The sequence below is a fragment of the Vitis vinifera genome, chromosome 6, assembly GCF_030704535.1.
Source record: "Vitis vinifera cultivar Pinot Noir 40024 chromosome 6, ASM3070453v1".
Lineage (NCBI taxonomy): Eukaryota > Viridiplantae > Streptophyta > Magnoliopsida > Vitales > Vitaceae > Vitis > Vitis vinifera.
In genome coordinates, this window is record NC_081810.1 from 19,437,976 (window position 1) to 19,455,448 (window position 17,473).

The 17,473-nt window shown below is 39.4% G+C and overlaps 2 protein-coding genes across 4 annotated transcripts; both read right to left on the reverse strand.

The window, feature by feature from the left end:
• Nucleotides 1-42: 42 nt before the first annotated feature.
• LOC100263764 (pentatricopeptide repeat-containing protein At4g28010) lies at nt 43-11,954 on the reverse strand. 3 transcript variants are annotated; one of them, XM_059737604.1, is made up of 4 exons: nt 9,402-11,954; nt 9,040-9,159; nt 7,653-7,735; nt 43-61 (listed from the first exon to the last, which is right to left on the reverse strand). In XM_059737604.1, the coding sequence occupies exon 1, from the start codon at nt 11,648-11,650 to the stop codon at nt 9,464-9,466; it is 2,187 nt and encodes a 728-aa protein (XP_059593587.1). In that variant the 5' UTR covers nt 11,651-11,954; the 3' UTR covers nt 43-61; nt 7,653-7,735; nt 9,040-9,159; nt 9,402-9,463. The 3 variants fall into 3 exon arrangements, with proteins under 3 accessions (XP_059593587.1, XP_019076360.1, XP_019076359.1); XM_019220815.2 differs by lacking the exon at nt 43-61 and adding an exon at nt 98-351; XM_019220814.2 differs by lacking the exon at nt 43-61 and adding an exon at nt 98-361.
• A 757-nt stretch (nt 11,955-12,711) lies between these two features.
• On the reverse strand, nt 12,712-17,309 carry LOC100262019 (pentatricopeptide repeat-containing protein At1g62350). The gene is made up of 2 exons (XM_002280482.4): nt 16,921-17,309; nt 12,712-13,586 (listed from the first exon to the last, which is right to left on the reverse strand). Exons 1-2 carry the CDS (start codon nt 17,248-17,250, stop codon nt 13,170-13,172), a joined length of 747 nt encoding a protein of 248 aa, XP_002280518.1. The 5' UTR covers nt 17,251-17,309; the 3' UTR covers nt 12,712-13,169.
• Between the last annotated feature and the right edge of the window lie 164 nt (nt 17,310-17,473).

Genomic DNA, 17,473 nt, shown 5'->3' on the forward strand with positions numbered 1-17,473 from the left:
TTTTCTTGTATCTCTTCCTTCTCTTGTATTTTTTCTTCTTTTAATATATTTTTCTTCGTTTCTGATAAAAAATAAATAAATAAATAAATAACAAATAAATATCAAAGTACTCTTATTTAGTAAAAAAATAAGGATTTTATCTATCCATAAACATGATTAGACATGTTTATGTTTTAGAAGATGATCACCATTTAATCCAAACCAAAGGAGAAAAGTGTCTACAACTTTCTATATAAAGATTCACAGATAGTTACATTCCTCAAGAAATAGAAGATGAAGTATATGTAAGTCATCACAGGTTTATGAATGCCACCTCCCCCAACGTCTAGCCTTTCCAGAGTATATGGTTTTCTGCTACACACTATAGGAAAAAGAATTAGCCAATACCAACACATAGAGTTGCAATAGCATTTTTATGCCTACAATGGTCTTGTTTTAGTAGAGGATATGGTAGTATCTAGATGAGAGACTAGTGGTTTCAATCGCGGACTACATTGGTGCACGAATAGATTGTGTTTCAATTTTTTACAAGGTTACTCCATTTTGATCTAGTCCTTATAGTTTGTGTGTTTCCTTCTAGAATATATGTCCATAACAATCTTACTTTCAAATTTATTCATTCACCTACCAAATAATTCGCTAGGGTTCCCTTTTCCGTACAGCATTCCACTATGCATCCATGATAAATATGGATCAATATCATAACATACCACCCAGCAAATATTAACAAGTACTCTTGATTTCAATGGCGAGAGCGAGAGAGAGAATGCGATGGCGAGGGCAATGGCGACAAGGGAGAAATACGAGCGGGGAGACGGAGGAAACGGCAAGGAAATCACTTTGAGGTGGAGTCAAAGGTTTTTGAAGTTGAGGTGGAGGAGAGAAGAGGTAAAACCCTATTTTTCATTGTGGAAAGCAATAAAGGGGTGTCTTCTTAGGTCCGACTGGGGCTGGCAAGTGTTAGGCTCTTTCTGGAGGGGTTGGATCAGTGCGTCAAGAATGGGAAAGAAGACGAATGGGAGAAGGGTTGGAAGGAGAAGGGGAGAAGTTATTCCATGGTGTGTGAAACCAACAAGGCGGGTTGTTTCCTCCGGTTAAGGGTCGTTGATGCGGAAGAGAAGAGTTACAACATCTGTTCAACGAAAGGCAAAGGGGAAAGGGGTGAATGGTCAGTTATGGCGGATGTAGTACGAGATCTGATTGATAGCTTCGACAAAAAGGAGAACACAAAGGAAGAGACGACCCCCGGAAGATTGCATGTTGAAATGGGGAAGAGATGGGGGAATAGGGATAGGCTTTCGATCATAGTGGAGGTAGAAGGAGAGGAAATCAATAGAAATATGAGTAGATTAGGGCATTGCTTAGTTGGAAGATGGAGCCCTAGGGTAGCAGGAGGGGAGAATCTAGAGAGGATGGGGTGGCTAATGGCGAGTTCTTGGGGACTGAAAGGAAAGCTTGGTTTGGCATGGCTGGAAGAGGGTCAGGCCCTTTTAGAATTTGAACTTACGGAAGAAGCCAGAAGTGTTCTCACCTCGGGGAAAAGGTCGGTGAGAGGGATTCAGGTAGGGTTAGAGTTATGGAATCCAAGGTACGGGTGTCTGGAAGAAGGGGAAATAAGAAACGAAGTATGGGTGAGGATTATGGGTTTGCCAATATCGCTTTGGGTCCCATCCATTTTGAGAAGAGTGTGGGATGTGTGCGGTGGTTTTGTAGCTATGGATCCACTAACGGAAAGAATGGAGAATCTCCGGTGGGCTAGGATCCTAGTTAAATCAAAAGGAGGAGTACTGCCAAGTTCGCTGGAGATTGGAGTCGAGGGGTCATCTTACTACCTTCCCCTTTGGTGGGAGGTGTTGCCATCGTTCGGACAGATTTCGGAGGGCTATCGGGGTTCATCTGGTCACTGCAGCGGAGAGGTTAGGAGTGACGGAGGTGCACGCGCTGACCCGCGAGTGGAGGAGCGGGTTAACGCAAGGCTCGAGGCACTGTCACGGACAGCTGACGGGACAGAAGGGCAGGTAGTCGGGGTGGGTAAGGATTTGACTAAGGGCTGGATTCAATTCGGGTCAACGACCCGATCTTCAGTGGGTGAGGCGGTGGTTGGGTCGTCTTTAACTAGACTTGCTGAGGACATGTTGGGCTAGAAGTGGGCTGGGGGGCCTCTTCTGCAAAGCCCTTCGGAGGGAGTAATATTAAAAGGGGATGGAAATGGTGGGGTTGGGCCAATGGGCTCTAAGGGAAATGAGAAGGTTTCAAATGTGGTGACTGGGTCGCGATTTGGGCCTACTGTGTCTCTAAGGAAAAGAAATGAACCATCTCTAACCCACCTTAAGAATTTTGGGGTGCAGCCTTTTGGGTCACCAGTTATGTTAAGGGACAACCACGGCCCGGTAGAGATTCAACCTATTGATAAAGGGCCGTTGGGGAAGGTTTGCTCCTCAGCCCAACCTGTGCCCTGTGGGGAAGACAATTTTGAAATGGAGTTTATAAGTTTGCGGGAGAAGGAAGATGGAAAAAAGCAATAGATGGACTCCCACTTCTCATTGACAGACAGCGCTCTAGTGGAAGAACTTTCGAGGTATGGTTCTTTATCAAACTCGAAGGGTTTTAGGGATTCGGGTTCTCCTTCTCATTCTATCTTGTTTTCATTTGGCCAAACTCCAGAGGGGGAGTTTTTCGACCATTCTGGGGTGTTAAGGGAGGCTTGCCAGAATGGAAATTTGCTAAGTTTCCAAGATGCAGCTAGACCTAGTGCGATTGGCAAAGAATGCTGGGAATTGGTCGAGTTTAATGGTCCTATATCAGTGGCAAGGTATTCGAAGGGGGGTTCTTCTCAGTTTGAATCCCAAAAAGGAAGGGAGGAAAGGGCTCTAAACTGGGAAGAGAGTAGCCTAGCAAAGTTCAGCCAATTTTTGGGGTTTTCAACTGAAGGGTTGGAAAAGGATATACTGAGTTTCCTGGTTAAAATTAGAAAAATGAGGGAAAGGATCCACAATAAAGGCCTCTTTCAAAATTTGAAAGGGAATTAAAGAGGTTGGAATGCTCAATTAACTATGAGGGGAAAGGTAAGAAGAAATGTCCTAGCCAGGGCAAATGGGGTATGTCAGTGGTTGTCCAATGAACCTCAAGCTGTTGAGCTAGAAGGTGATGGTGGCGAACGATAGTGTTAAAAGGAAAGTAATCAAGTCTGTCGTTAGGAAGCAAAAGGTGGATCTGTTTTGTATTCAGGAGACAAAAATTCAAGTTTTGTCTGATAAGGTGGTGAGAAGTTTAGGGCCAGGAAGATTCTTAGATTGGAAGGCTCTAGACACTTTTGGATCGGCGGGAGGTATTTTGATTTGTTGGGACAAAAGATCTCTAGAACTGCTGGAATGGGAGGAGGGCCAGTTTTCTATATCCTGCAGATTCAGGAATGTGGAAAATGGGGTTGTTTGGGTGTTCACGGGTGTTTATGGTCCGTTTACCAGAGAAGAAAGGGAGTGTTTGTGGGAAGAAATTGGGGCGATTAGAGGAATTTGGGAAGAACCTTGGTGCCTAAGGGGTGATTTTAACATCATCCTCTCTCAAAGTGAAAGAAGTAGACAAGGGAGAATAACCTCAACTATGAGGAGGTTTGCTCAGGTTGTAGACGAGCTAGGTCTTGTGGACTTACAGATGCAAGGGGAAGCTTTCACGTGGAGTGGGGGCCTTAATAATTAGTCAAGGGCTAGATTAGATAGATTTCTAGTTTCTCCCTGTTGGCTTGACCAGTTTAGCAGGGTAGTCCAGAGAAGGCTATCTAGGCTGACCTCGAATCACTTTCCAGTTTTACTTGAGAGAGGTGGCCTAAGGAGAGGGCCCACCCCTTTCAGATTCGAAAATATGTGGTTCAAAGTCGAGAGGTTTAAAGATCTAATTCATAGTTGGTGGCAGGGGATGGTGGTTAGAGGCAACGCCAGTTTTAAATTGACTGCAAAACTAAAGGAGTTGAAACAGAAATTGAAAGTTTGGAATAGGGAGGTGTTCGGGAGTCTGGAATGCAATAAGGATGCAGCTCTCCAACAAGTATAGTATTGGGATCGAATGGAAGGTGAGAGAAGTTTGACAGATGAGGAATTAGCTTGTAAAAAAGAAGCCAATGAGGGGTATGCCAAGTGGGTGGAATTAGAAGAAACCCATTGGAGACAAGCTTCAAGGGAGTTATGGTTAAAGGAAAGAGATAGAAACACGAGCTACTTTCACCGTATGGCTTCCGTCCATAGAAAAGCCAATTACATGGACATAATCAAGATAAATGGGGCAAGGTTGTCATAGGAGAAAGAAGTTAGGGAAGGAGTAGTGAATGCCTATCAGCGATTGCTTTCAGAAAGCTCGGATTGGAAGGCGGACATTGGAAGGCTACAATTAAACCAAATCAACCTTCAAGAAGCGGGGACGCTGGAGCTCCTTTTCTCTGAGGCTAAGGTGCAGGCTGCTCTGATGGATATGAATGGGGATAAAGCCCCAGGACCAAATGGCTTCACGTTGGCTTTCTGGAAAAATTGCTGGGAATTTGTGAAGGAGAATATATTGGAAATGTTTAAGGAGTTCTATGAGCAAAATGTCTTCTTAAAAAGCCTCAATAACACCTTTTTTGTGCTATTACCTAAGAAAGGAGAGACCGAGGATCTAGGGGATTTTAGACCCATCAGTCTCTTGAGGGGGCTGTATAAGCTATTGGCCAAGGTTATGGCCAATAGACTCAAAAAAGTGATAGGAAAAGTGGTCTCCCCCGATCAGAACGTGTTTGTGAAGGGAAGACAAATCTTAGATGTCTCTCTAATAGCTAATGAGGTGATTGATGTTTGGCAAAAAATGAGTGAGAAAGGTCTAATCTACAAGTTGGATATTGAGAAGGCATATGATAGCATTAATTGGTTGTTTCTAATGAAGGTTATGCAAAAAATGGGGTTTGGTCCAAAGTGGCTGAGCTGGATGTGGTGGTGTATTTCCACAACTAAGTACTCAATCATGGTGAACGAAGTCCCAGTTGGCTTCTTCTCAAGCTCAAAGGGGCTGCGCCAAGGGGACCCCCTTTCCCCCTATCTTTTTGTTATGGGAATGGAAGTGTTGAGCGTTTTAATCAGAAGGGTTATGGAAGGGGGATTTATTTCGGGATGTAATATTAAGCGTGGTAGAGGGCGGGTTGTCCACATTACTCACTTGCTCTTTGTCGATGACACAACCATTTTTTGTGAGGCAAAAAATGAGCATTTAACGCATTTGAGTTGGATTCTGTTTTGGTTTGAAGCCGCATCAGGGTTAAGAATTAATTTGGCTAAAAGCGAGATCATTCTGGTAGGAGAAGTGGAAGAGGTGAACAAGATGGCAGTGGAGTTAGGGTGTAGAGTGGGGTAGCTGCTTGTAGTCTACTTAGGGCTGCCATTGGGGGCGCCAAATAAGGTCGTTTCAGGATGGGACGAGGTAGAAGAGAAAGTGAGGAGGAGACTTACCCTTTGGAAAAGACAATATATTTCAAAGGGTGGGAGAATCACTCTTATTAAGAGCACAATGGCAAGCATGTCAGTGTATCAAATGTCCCTTTTTCGCATGCCCAAATCTGTGGCAAGGAGACTAGAAAAATTGCAAAGAGATTTTTTATGGGGAATAGGAAATCTGGAAAGGAAAGCTCACCTTGTTAAATGAGAGGTGGTTTGTGGGGATAAGGAGAAAGGGGAGCTTGGAATAAGGAAGCTAACCCTTTTGAACAAAACTTTACTTGGCAAATGGATCTGGAGATTTACTTGTGACAAGGAGACTCTTTGGAAGCAAGTGCTTATGGCTAAGTATGGTCAAGAGGATTGCGATTGGAGGACAAAAAAGGTTGTAGGTGCGTTTGGAGTGGAAGTTTGGAAGGAGATTTTGAAGGAAGCTGGATGGTGCTGGGAAAATTTGGTGTTTAAAGTGGGGAAAGGCAATAAAATTAGGTTCTGGACTGATCATTGGTGTGGGGATACAGTGTTGTCCCAAAATTTCCCACACCTCTTTACTTTGGCAGCTCATAGGGAGGTGACAATAGAGGAAATGTGGGACTAGAATTTTGGAGGAGGAGGTTGGAATTGAGGTTCATTAGGGATTTTAATGATTGAGAATTGGATATGGTAGGCAACTTGCTTCATGAGTTGAGGTGCCACCGTATAACTTTGGAGGAAGATTCAGTTTTTTGGAAGGTAGGAGGTAATGGGCAGTTTAGAGTAAAGGAAGTTTACAGCCTGTTGGATAGGCCTTTGACAATCGCTTTTCCGAAAAATAAAATTTGGGTGGAGAGAGTTCCAACTAAAATTGTGTTCTTTGCGTGGGAAGCCACTTGGGGAAAGATTATGACTCTTGATAGACTCCAGAAGAGAGGGTGGCAGCTCCCCAATCGCTGTTTTTTGTGTGCTTGTGAAGAGGAGAATGTAAATCACATTCTTATTCATTGTACAGTGGTCAGAGTGTTGTGGGACTTAGTTTTGGGTTTGTTTGGGGTGCAGTGGGCATTTCCTGAAACTGTAAAGGAGGTTTTATTTAGTTGGAGGGGTTCCTTTGTGAGGAAAAAAAGGAAAAAACTTTGGAATTTCATTCCGTTATTTATTTTTTGGACGGTTTGGAAGGAAAAGAATAGACTAACTTTTAGGGAGGGGGGGGGGAGTTAGTAATTCAAAAAATTAAATATTCTTTTGTATGTAACATTTGGGACTGGGCTAAATTGTATATGGGAGTGGAGCCGAATTCCCTTATAGGATTTCTGGAGTTGTTAGCTTCCAGATAAGGGGAGGTGGGTTTATTTTTAGTTTTTTTGCTTGAGAGGCCTTAGTAACCTTGTATACCCCCTATATACTTTGTGGCTTTTTGCCTCTTTTCAATGAACTCTATGCTTACTTATCAAAAAAAAAAAAAAAACCTACCACCCAGTAAATATTAATAATGTAGAATCTGATGCCATGACATATGGATAAAGACTACTAATATATATTGGCTTACGAGCGGCGTAATAATATCCTCACAAAAGAAAAAGAAAGGGGAATTTATTAAGAGAACCAAAAACTACATTTTCAACATTATTTTCTCTTGAAATATAATGGTATTTAGTTAAATAAACTTCTGATAGAAAAGATGAAAATATGGTTTAGTTTACATACTCTAACTGATAATTTACATTTTTTTATATGAAAAATTAACTTTAGTAAATGGGAAGGACAAGGAATCCTTCAAGCAGTGCAAACAAAGAATATAAAGCTCATAAAGAAAAGTAGAATATGCATCTATCAAGAATGGCACAGGGATAGAACAGCATCATTTGCCCTTTTCACTATACCATATCAAGTACACTAAAATTTTGCTCATGTTATGAGTGTTTGCTTTAAATTTTCTTTTCTTTTCTTTTCTTTTCTTTTCTTTTCTTTTTTCAGATTGTTCAATCTAAATTTAGTCCTACAACGTCCTTTTCAACTTCCACACCCACAACTTCACCAGGTATAATGAACTAAGAAATGATTTACTAAAGAGACCAAATTGATATTGTTAAATCTCTTTTGTTCTTCTGTAATCAAGAGTGCTATTGTATGTATATTACATTCAATAAATAATAAAATAATAACTAATCAAACATATAAAATTATTTTGAAAAGACCTTGAAAAAATTGTTTCCCCACCTTAACAAAAAGCTTGCAAGAGAAACTCTCTCTCTTTTGGGATGGGACTTTCTTCCTCCCAGTATCAGGGGCTCCAGAAACTCCTGAAACAAAACCAGACCATTAGTTGGTGTACAAACAACTAGAAAATTATGGAAAATAAATTATTCATAGGGAAAGGAACAGGTTGGTTAGAAACGAAACTGCATACAACAATTGAGTCATTGGAATTTGAAATAACCCCAGATGATGTGAGAACCGGGAAAGTTTTATTCATAATAATTTGTTGTGGATGAATAAAGTCACACACACACACCATATAGCATCTTGCAAAATCATGCAATCGTGACATGGTGCCTGCTTAGAGAAGTAACACATCCAGTTTGGGGGGAAATAAGAAGCAACATTAGAAGTCATGAAAATGGTCAACCCATATATTATCGAGGTTTAACATTAAAAGTTACAAAATATATTTATCAACATTGAGTCTCTCTCTTTATTCTAACAATTCAGTGACATTACAGATAACAACCAGAAAGTTAACTGATAAGACTTAACTTAGGATCACAAACCCAAAATCATCAAAAGATGCTTTGAGAATCAGAAGTTGTAGAATAAGCACAAAAGAAATGGACTTACAAGCTGTTATTTTTAATTTTACCACAATTGTGGGGTAGTAATGAAGGAATAGGTAAGATTAAGATGAGGAGATACCAAGTAGAAACAATTTTCATGACTTTAGGTTGATTCATTAACAAAGAGAGGGACATTTTAAAGAAGATGGTTCTTCAAAGTGCACCTAGCAGTATTTGAATGGCCATGAGGATGCCTTCATCACATACCAAGTAAATTATGGGATATAAAGGTGACGATCAGCCAGATGATGATGCTTCATCTAACAAAATGTTAGGCAGCTGTTAAATGTTGTGTGCATAAAAAATTGAGAAAAGGCTACTATTCCATCTTTCTTAAATGAAAAATGAGAATGCAAAAAACACACCCAAAAAAGGGAATTAAAAAAACAACCATGTTACATTTCTAAAGAAAATATATTTTTAGAAAATTCATTTGAAAAAACTTTTGAAAACAAGTTCCAAGCCATGAATGAAATGGTGAACGATAAAACAGAACCAAAAACATATTAACATTTTTCTAACAGTAATTTTTTAACTTCCATAATTCATTCCAATTTCTGCTGTCATGAAACCAACATTGAAGTTAAACCTCCAAAAGGAAAATATGAGCACAGGAAAATATGTAAATAAACCTCAAAAAGTGTGCCCATGTAAAACATAACTTTATATTTAAAGGACTGTTGGTGTGTGTGTCATGACTAAGTTATAATGTTTAACAATATAAAGCATGGCACGCATCACTAAAGAGTTAGAATTCAGTTTCCCAGCCATACCACTTTCCTCTTTCAGTACTTCACATCCAGCTACAGCAGCTAAAGCAATAGACATGACAGGAAGCTACTGACCATCTTATTCTGGAATCACAATGAAAGTTGATGTGTTTTTGCAGTGTCCTACAAAACATAATGGTCATAGACAGGAGGAATAATTAATAACAATCATAATTTCACCATCTCATCTTGAAATAAATTACAGATGTATATGTCCAAACACACTAAAATTGAAGAAAAATAACCACACCTATCACAGCATGAGCAAGAGGAAACCAAATGGTTATTCCATGAGAAATGAGTACTACTACAACATGTTACAAACAAGCAATTCAAAGATAAAACATGAAGAATAGAAGGCTTACTCAAGAAAGGAAAATCAAGAGGTGTCATGGCAACTGAATATGCATTTCTCCAAATGAAACCACTAAAAAGGATGTAATTGAAGCTTGGGATGAGACTGATGGAGTTGCATCAGCAATTCATTGCACGATATGCTCGCTCCTTCTGACGTTCCTTGAAAAAAGGTTGGTAAAAGCTCCATTACATCAACTTCTTGGATGCTATGACAGAGGCACGTCAAGATAGTAGAAACTATTTTTCGGTCAAGAACAGTTCCCTTGGCCGCCATTTGATGAAGCAAATTGATGATTTCCGTGGTGTCACCTTTTGAACTCAATCCTTTCAGTAAAGAATCATACACCAAGGCATCAGGTGTAAATCCAGAAGCAACCATTCTTTCCAAAGCACTTTTAGCCTCATCCAACTCTCCTAATTTGGACAACCTATTTATTAGTGTTGAAAAGGTCAAAGCATCTGGTCTCAAACCCATTTCGACCATCTTCATTTGTAATTCTTTGACAAATTGAAAATCACCTGCTTTTAGGGTTCCATCAATCATTGTATTAAATGAAATGATATCTGGTTCACAATTTGCATTCCCCATCTCTTGAAACAAACTCTTTGCTTGCTCCAAACTACCCTCCTTGCACAAGGAGGCCATCAATGTGTTATAGTCAAACAATGCAGGGTTAAGCCCATGAGTTCTCATTTCACAAAAAAGTCCCTTTGCAATGTTAAGCATCCGCATTTTACAGAAGCCATCGATAAGGATACTGTAAGTAAATGAGTTTGGAACAAATCCCAAGTCAAGCACTTGTTTCCAAAGTTCCATAGCTTCTTTAATCTTCCCTGCCTTTAAACACCCGCCAAGTAGCATATTGTAAGTTACCAAATTACCACAGCTTCCCTTCTTGACCATCTTGCGATGAATCTTTACAGCCTTTGTTAGACGGCCTTCCTTGCATAACCCACCAATTAGCATGTTAAACGTAAATACATTTGGCTCAAGACAGTTCTCATTATCAAACATTGAATTGAAAAGCTTTAGAGCCTCATCAACCTTCCCTTTATCACAAAGTCCCTTCATCAATGTATTGTAAGTAACCACATCAGCCTTCTTCCCCTTTTCAATCATCATTCTTAAAATTTTAAAAGCATCAATCACCAGGCCTTCCTTACACAGTCCACTAAGTAGAACATTATATGTTACATTACTAGGCTCTTCACCCTTCTCTACCATTAAATTCAATAGGTCCATAGCATGTGTAGCTCTTCCATCTTTACAAAGCCCATCAATTAAACCTGTATAAGTAACAACATCAGGATGGATCCCATGTTCTGCCATAGCATTCAGCACGGTGTTGGCTTCTTTCCATTGTCCCAACCTACACAGACCATGCACCAAACAACTATAAGTAACCACATTAGCTGAAATTCCTTTTCCCAACATCTCATCAAAAAGCTCTTTCCCCCTATCAAGATTTCCGTTATTGCAAAAACCACTTATAAGAGTACCATACAAAACAACATCCGCATCAAAACCCTTCTTCTTCATCGCCTCCAATAATTCCATTGCTTCATCCATTCTACCATCCTTACAAAGACCATCCATTAAAGTGGTGCATGTAACTGAATTAGGAAAACACCCTGCCGCCTCCATTTCAAGCAACAAACCAACTGCTTCTTTCAATTTCTTCGCCTTGCAAAGTCCATTTATGAGCGTGTTATAACTAACAATGTCAGGCGAGACACTTTTTCTTCCCATTTCACGAATGAGCCCCATGGCCTCAAAAACCCCACCATTTCGACACAAACCCTTCAAGACAATATTCATGATGAACACATTGACAGTAAAGCCACGCTTTAATACCAACCCCACAACCCCAAATCCTAATTGGGGCTTCTGGGCATCCGCAAAACATTCAATTAAAGCACTCAATGACCCAAAACTAGGCAAAACATCAACATGGGTCATCCTCCTGTAAACCGAAAAGGCCAATCCATAGTTTCTCGACCTTGCTAGTGCATCAACAAGGAAATTGCAGGTTGCCCATGAAGGCAAAAGGTTGAAATCGAGTGCAGAGTGGAAAAGCGAGACGGCTTCGGTGAATTGGGAGTTGGGCTTTTGACACAGGGACCTGAGTTGCGTTTCTAAGTCATTCGGCGAAATGGGAATTGGTATTGAAGAGGAGAAGAGATTGAAGCAGAGGTATAGAGACTGGGATGGTAGATGGGGGTGGAGATGAGGCTTGAATAATGGTTTGAGAACCATTTCAACGAAAAAGAAGGCCTTTAACCTAAAGAAGAAGGCTTGTCGCAGTGGTGAGACCGGAATTAATACATCAAAAACATAGAGAAGAAGAAAACTCACCTGCTTCCCTTCAATTTATATGCTTACGAGTTACGGCTGCCCGTTTCCATGCCGAATGGAGTGAAAGCGCTTGCAACGTCTTGGAATCGGAGCGGTGATTGAACAGGAAAATTTTGAGCGTCACGCATCATTGTTTGAACGAGATGATACAGAGCTCGGGGCCGCGATGAGGTGTGTTTCCTAAGTAGTAAAATCTCGAAAACTCAGACTAATAGTAAATGGGCGAATTCAAAACGCATATTAATAATAATATTAATTATTAATACGTTAATTACTTAATTAAATTATTTATTTAAAATGAATTAAATATAGAATAAATATGTTAGGATTATAATCAAATAAACCATATAATTATTAAATATATCAATTTAGATTAAATTTGAATTATCATATATTAATTCAAAAATAATTAATTTAATTTATTGAATAAGTCATATACAAATTTGACTTAAACACACGATGATACTTACCGGAATCCTGAAAAATACATCAAGTTGAAGTCATATTAATGAATTGTATTAAACTTTGTCATATCTAATCATAACACCACTTTATTGATAAATTATTAAAAGTTCAAGCCTCACTACTCAATGTATTGTTATGTATCATGAATTAACCAAAGATTAATTAGCGTATTGATCATCCCTTGGTTTGTATACCCAAAGTCTATGGCTTAATTCCTCTCCGTTGAATCGGAAATGGATGAACCGAAAAACAATTCTTTCAATCCTTCGCCTGCCTCTCCTCGAAGGGTATCAAATTGGTCGGGCATGGACCTTAAAAGAGATTTAACCATACCTCATGTGGTCCAATTAACTTCATTTCTAAAGAAGCAAAAGGATAATTCACAAGGACATGGAACCAAGTTTAGAATATGGTTTCCATGGTGATCAGAACCAGAAAAGAGAATAAAGAAGCATTGAGGAAGGCTTAGAACCTGTACAAGGACAAGGACAGTAAAATGTCAACAAAGCAACAAAAAATCATTCCATAAGAAGCAATGAAATTTGTCATCTCGATCAGAAATTGAGAAGTATTTACAAGGAGATTAAACAGATTATAATAAAAGATAATGATAATAATAATAATAATAAAGATGCCAAAATTGAAACCTTTCCCTACTACACATCCAGCATATAGAATTTTAAAAAGTGTTGAACAAGAAACTGCCATAACTAATCTTTCAAATTTGCCACAGGCCACTGGACACGCTTCCAAGTGAGAATGCAGTTTACTTCTTGCTTGCCTGAAGGTTGAGTAAGCTTCTGACTCAAAGATCATTCTCCTTGAGTTGGCTATTACAACATTTCTGAGGAGCAAAATCCATCAGCCATTAAGGTGTCTACTGTAAAGCCCTTGACCCTAGTTAGCTCCTCAAGGCCATACATATGTCATGATGCAAATCCTAGTGAATCGGAGTTCAATCATCTTCACTCTCTGTCCTGCCATCTTCATCTTCAAACAAATCTTCAGGTGGGTCATACACAATCATACCAGGGAAAAGCTCCAAGAAGTCATCCTTCACCTTCTCCCTCAATTCTGGGTATGGAAGGAGCCCTTTTAATATAACTCGATAGGGCAAAGATAATGGGGGATCAGGAGATCGCCTCATTTCCTCATATATGTCCATTGCCTCTGATGGCAATCCACCATCTAAGAAGGCCCTGACAATGTCTCCAAAAGTATGCTGATCAAACAGAACCTCCTCTCTCTTAAGATCCTCCCAAACCCGCTTTGTTTCATCCACCTTTTTGTTTCTTGCTAGCATCATTAGCATGTCCCTGTAGAAGTACATATCTGGCCGGTACCATATTTCTTTTCGCACCACATCATATAACTGTAAAATGAACATAAGCATTAACAGCAAATACACAATATTAACAATTTGATGTTCCATGAAGAATTGAAATTTCGACATGCTCTCTAGTTATCGACTTATCATGCAACAAAAATAAAGTTACAGAGAAATTCTAAATTCTAATAAGTACACTTACAGAATAATTTTAACAAACCAAGCACACTATAGACCCCAAAGGCAGCTCAACTGGCATGTGCTCTTCATTAGGAATGGGCAGTCTGACATCGTTCTTGGGGGGTAAGGTCACGTAGCTTTATTTTCCCCAATGATGGTTTCCAAGATATGAATGGGAAAGAACCTAAAAAATCATTAAATGGGCTGGGGGGAGTATGGGAGACTGATTTTTGTTTCTCCTGTGTCCTACAAGTTTCTTCAAAATATTTGCTCAGGATCGGGAGGCCTGACGTGGTTCTTAGGGAGAGGTTAGTCTTCCGTGATTTTCCCCATCCACGGAGGTGCCAAAAATAAACACAAAGACAAGTGATGGAGTATATTGCATTTCCTTAATGCATTATGAAGGAGATAGGTGGCAACAGATGGTGAGATATAGATCTTATCTCCCACTTGACCCCTGTTGTACTGTCTCACAGACCACATGGTACCTTTTTGAATGGTTGGGTTGCTACAAGTATCCTGTAGCACAGCTGGATTATGACACAGCCTGATTGGGCCATGTGAGGTTCATGAGTAAGACAACAATATTTTGTCCAAGGATTTGTTCTGACTGACCTCCTTGGCTCAACAATACATGGAAAATTAAAGAGACAGATGATGGCAAATGCTGTATCTCCTTGAGGAAATCATTTTTGGGTGAGATTACAGGATCAGATGGTAAGATGCATCTCTCCCAGTTTACACCTGTCACACTGATTCGCAGAACAATGCTGCTTTACAATGGATTGAGTTGCTACAAAGATTCCATACCACAAAAGGTTTGCGCCGCACTCTGATTGAGCCACAAGAGGCTCATGAATAAGACACAACCATAACATTCTGTCCAAGGATTTGATCTATAAGTTTGTTTGGTTTATAATGCATACATTTAGTGGCTAGTGAAGCAATTTCAATACAATGATCAGTTAGGGAAAACTGCATGCATGCTCACCAACATAAACAATTTGAAAGTCACATGTGTACTTATGGGTACCTCTTCCAAATTTACTATTGATCTGGCATCCAAACATTGAACAATGAAGAAGAACGCTATTTGGAAGAGGAAACTACCCAGTAGGAAAAGCTCATATTTGAGTCTTCTCACTTATTTGGTTCTTTATCTCAAATTTCATGAAAACTAATTTGGAGAAGAAACAGAAATTTTCCCTTTTTGGATCAGTAAAAGAGAAGATTCTAATATTATCTAGTGAACTGGAGCAAAGTATGTTAAAGACGGGCATCGAGCAAGACTATTGAGTTTAATGGACATTGTGTAAAATTATCTCTGGAGTCAGGGGGGTTTCAAGGGTAGGGTTAGTATCTTCCAGGTCATGTATATCTCACACAATTTCTTTTTGGGCTGTTTCTACAATGTTGACTTAGCTTAAGAGATGAGGGCATACCTCCTAAGTTGCCAATACATGAGGCAGGATGGCATGGTTTCCTACATTCTTTACAAATTTTACAAATCAAGAGCTTGCTTCAGTGAAGGTTCTTTTAACTTCTTCACCTACGTCATGGAAGCAGCTAAATTAGTAAATCACAAGTTGGGAGGTACACCAGGTCAGAATAACAAGGAACTGAACATGACTACTAGGCATTGTAATAACCCAATTCTTAAGAAGTTCATATGGAACTTTCATGCTGCTTCAGAAGTGGAATCCTGGACCATGGAGTGGACAAAACCATGAAGGCTAACCATAAAAGTGGCTCATCCCAAACTGGTTAGTTATTGGTATCTATCCTGCACATTTAATTCCTTACTGGGATGCCCATGTGTGTCTTTTTGTGTACTATCTTCCCCTGTGGCATTTAAGGATCCATCCTGAGGAACCCAAATTGATACCGCTGTGATTTCATTTATCCTCCACTTGGCAGTCAGGAAGAGAAACAAGATTGAGAGTTTGAATGAGAACGTTTTGTTTATAGCTGCTCCAAGAAAACTAAAACATCCACAAAATGAGCCTACCAAAACTATTTACCCTACTTGATTTGAGTTCTTCCCTTAATGAAACCAGAATAATATATAGTAAAGGATCTCAATCAAACCATTTCCTCTACATCCAAATGGAGGACTAGTTCTATTATGAAAAGGGTGAAAATCCCAAGAAAAAGAGCAAAATATACTGCATCTATGATATATTTGCTTGGCAAAATATGGAAGAACTACAGTTGAATTGAGAATTAAACAGATGATATTAAACCTCCACACAAGGCAAATTGAGGGAAATCAAAACAAGAAAATTATTTAAATCACATGTTCCACATTTTTTTGGTGAATGGCTACTTCTGATTGATTTGAATAAATCGTTTCTGACAAAAAAGAAAAAAAGGCTCCAAAAAATGAATTCCGCTCTCATGCTATTTTACTGGTTTTCATTTAGTTTCCACCATTCATTTTGAAATTGAAAATGAGCATAGACTACTAAATAGAGGGACAAACAAATGCTATTTTTTAGTGTGTTGATGAGAGGAGCCCTAAAACTGGAAGAAAATTCAAATAAACACAGCTCCTCGAAATTGAAAACTCACCTCAACTAATCCAAAACAGGTGCACCATCCCATGGTGTGTAATACCTAAGCATCAAATTTCAATTCTATTCTTTTCCATGCATTTGTGCAGCAAAAAACTCGACTGAAAAATCACACTCAAAATTGTAAGCTCGGTCCAGTTCATGTCAAAACACAGAAAAGAAGCACCTTTGTCACAACACAGAAAAGAAATCATCTTTGCCACATGCCAAACAGCATAAAAATAAAGACACCAAATTGATTAATCCTAAAATATCTCAGAGGACAAATAAAGCCTCAATTTTTTTCCTTCCCACACTTCCCTAAAAACCAAGCAAAAAAGTTGTAAGGCGCACCTTAGTTAATACAAATTAGGTCTATTGGTCCAGGAAATGTAAAATCTAGGTTTCAAATTTCCTTTTTTTTTTTCCATGCATTTTCCCAGTTACCAAACGGAGGGGAGACCCGCACTCAAAAATGTATGCTCTGTCAGCTTAACGAAAAAAGCACAGAACTTTTTCCACTTTTTGTGGAGAACAAAAGATAAAAACTCCTAATTGACCATCTGAAATTTCTCAGCAGCCGACCAAAGCCTGAAAATCTTTTCTTTTCCTACATTTCCTCCGCAACCAAACAAACAAAGACTAACCTTCATAGAGAGGAAGACCTGGTCTTGTCTCTGGAACTCAGCGAGAACGGAGACAAGGTCGGATCGGAGGAGTCGAGAAACGGAGGATCGCATGAACCGATCAAACCGGACCGGGTCGGACCGGAGCCTCTTGAGTTCTTTGGCCGCTATCAGGCCTTCTTTGCCCATCTCTTTCTTGCGTCTCCATATCGACAAACTCGGCCGGGAGGCCGACCGGTAGGCCCAACGGTGGAATCGGTACTGGGAATCTAGGGTTTTCAGAGTAGGCTGTGGGAGTGCAGCGATTCTGGATGGACTTGTCCGCACGAGATCTCGTGTCCAACGCCACATTCGATCTGCTGTTCTGTGCAAATTTTAGTTAAACTTCATTTTCATACTCTAGTTGCTGTGGCACACGTGCAATATAATAAAATTCAAAATTATTACTATAGAAGCATAAAATCATACAAATATCAAAATTATTAGAAAAATAACAAAATTATTAGAAAAATAAAATGTTGGTAGAAGTGTTTTTTCTTTTTTTTTTTTGTCTTGATTATTACAATAGGTTTGC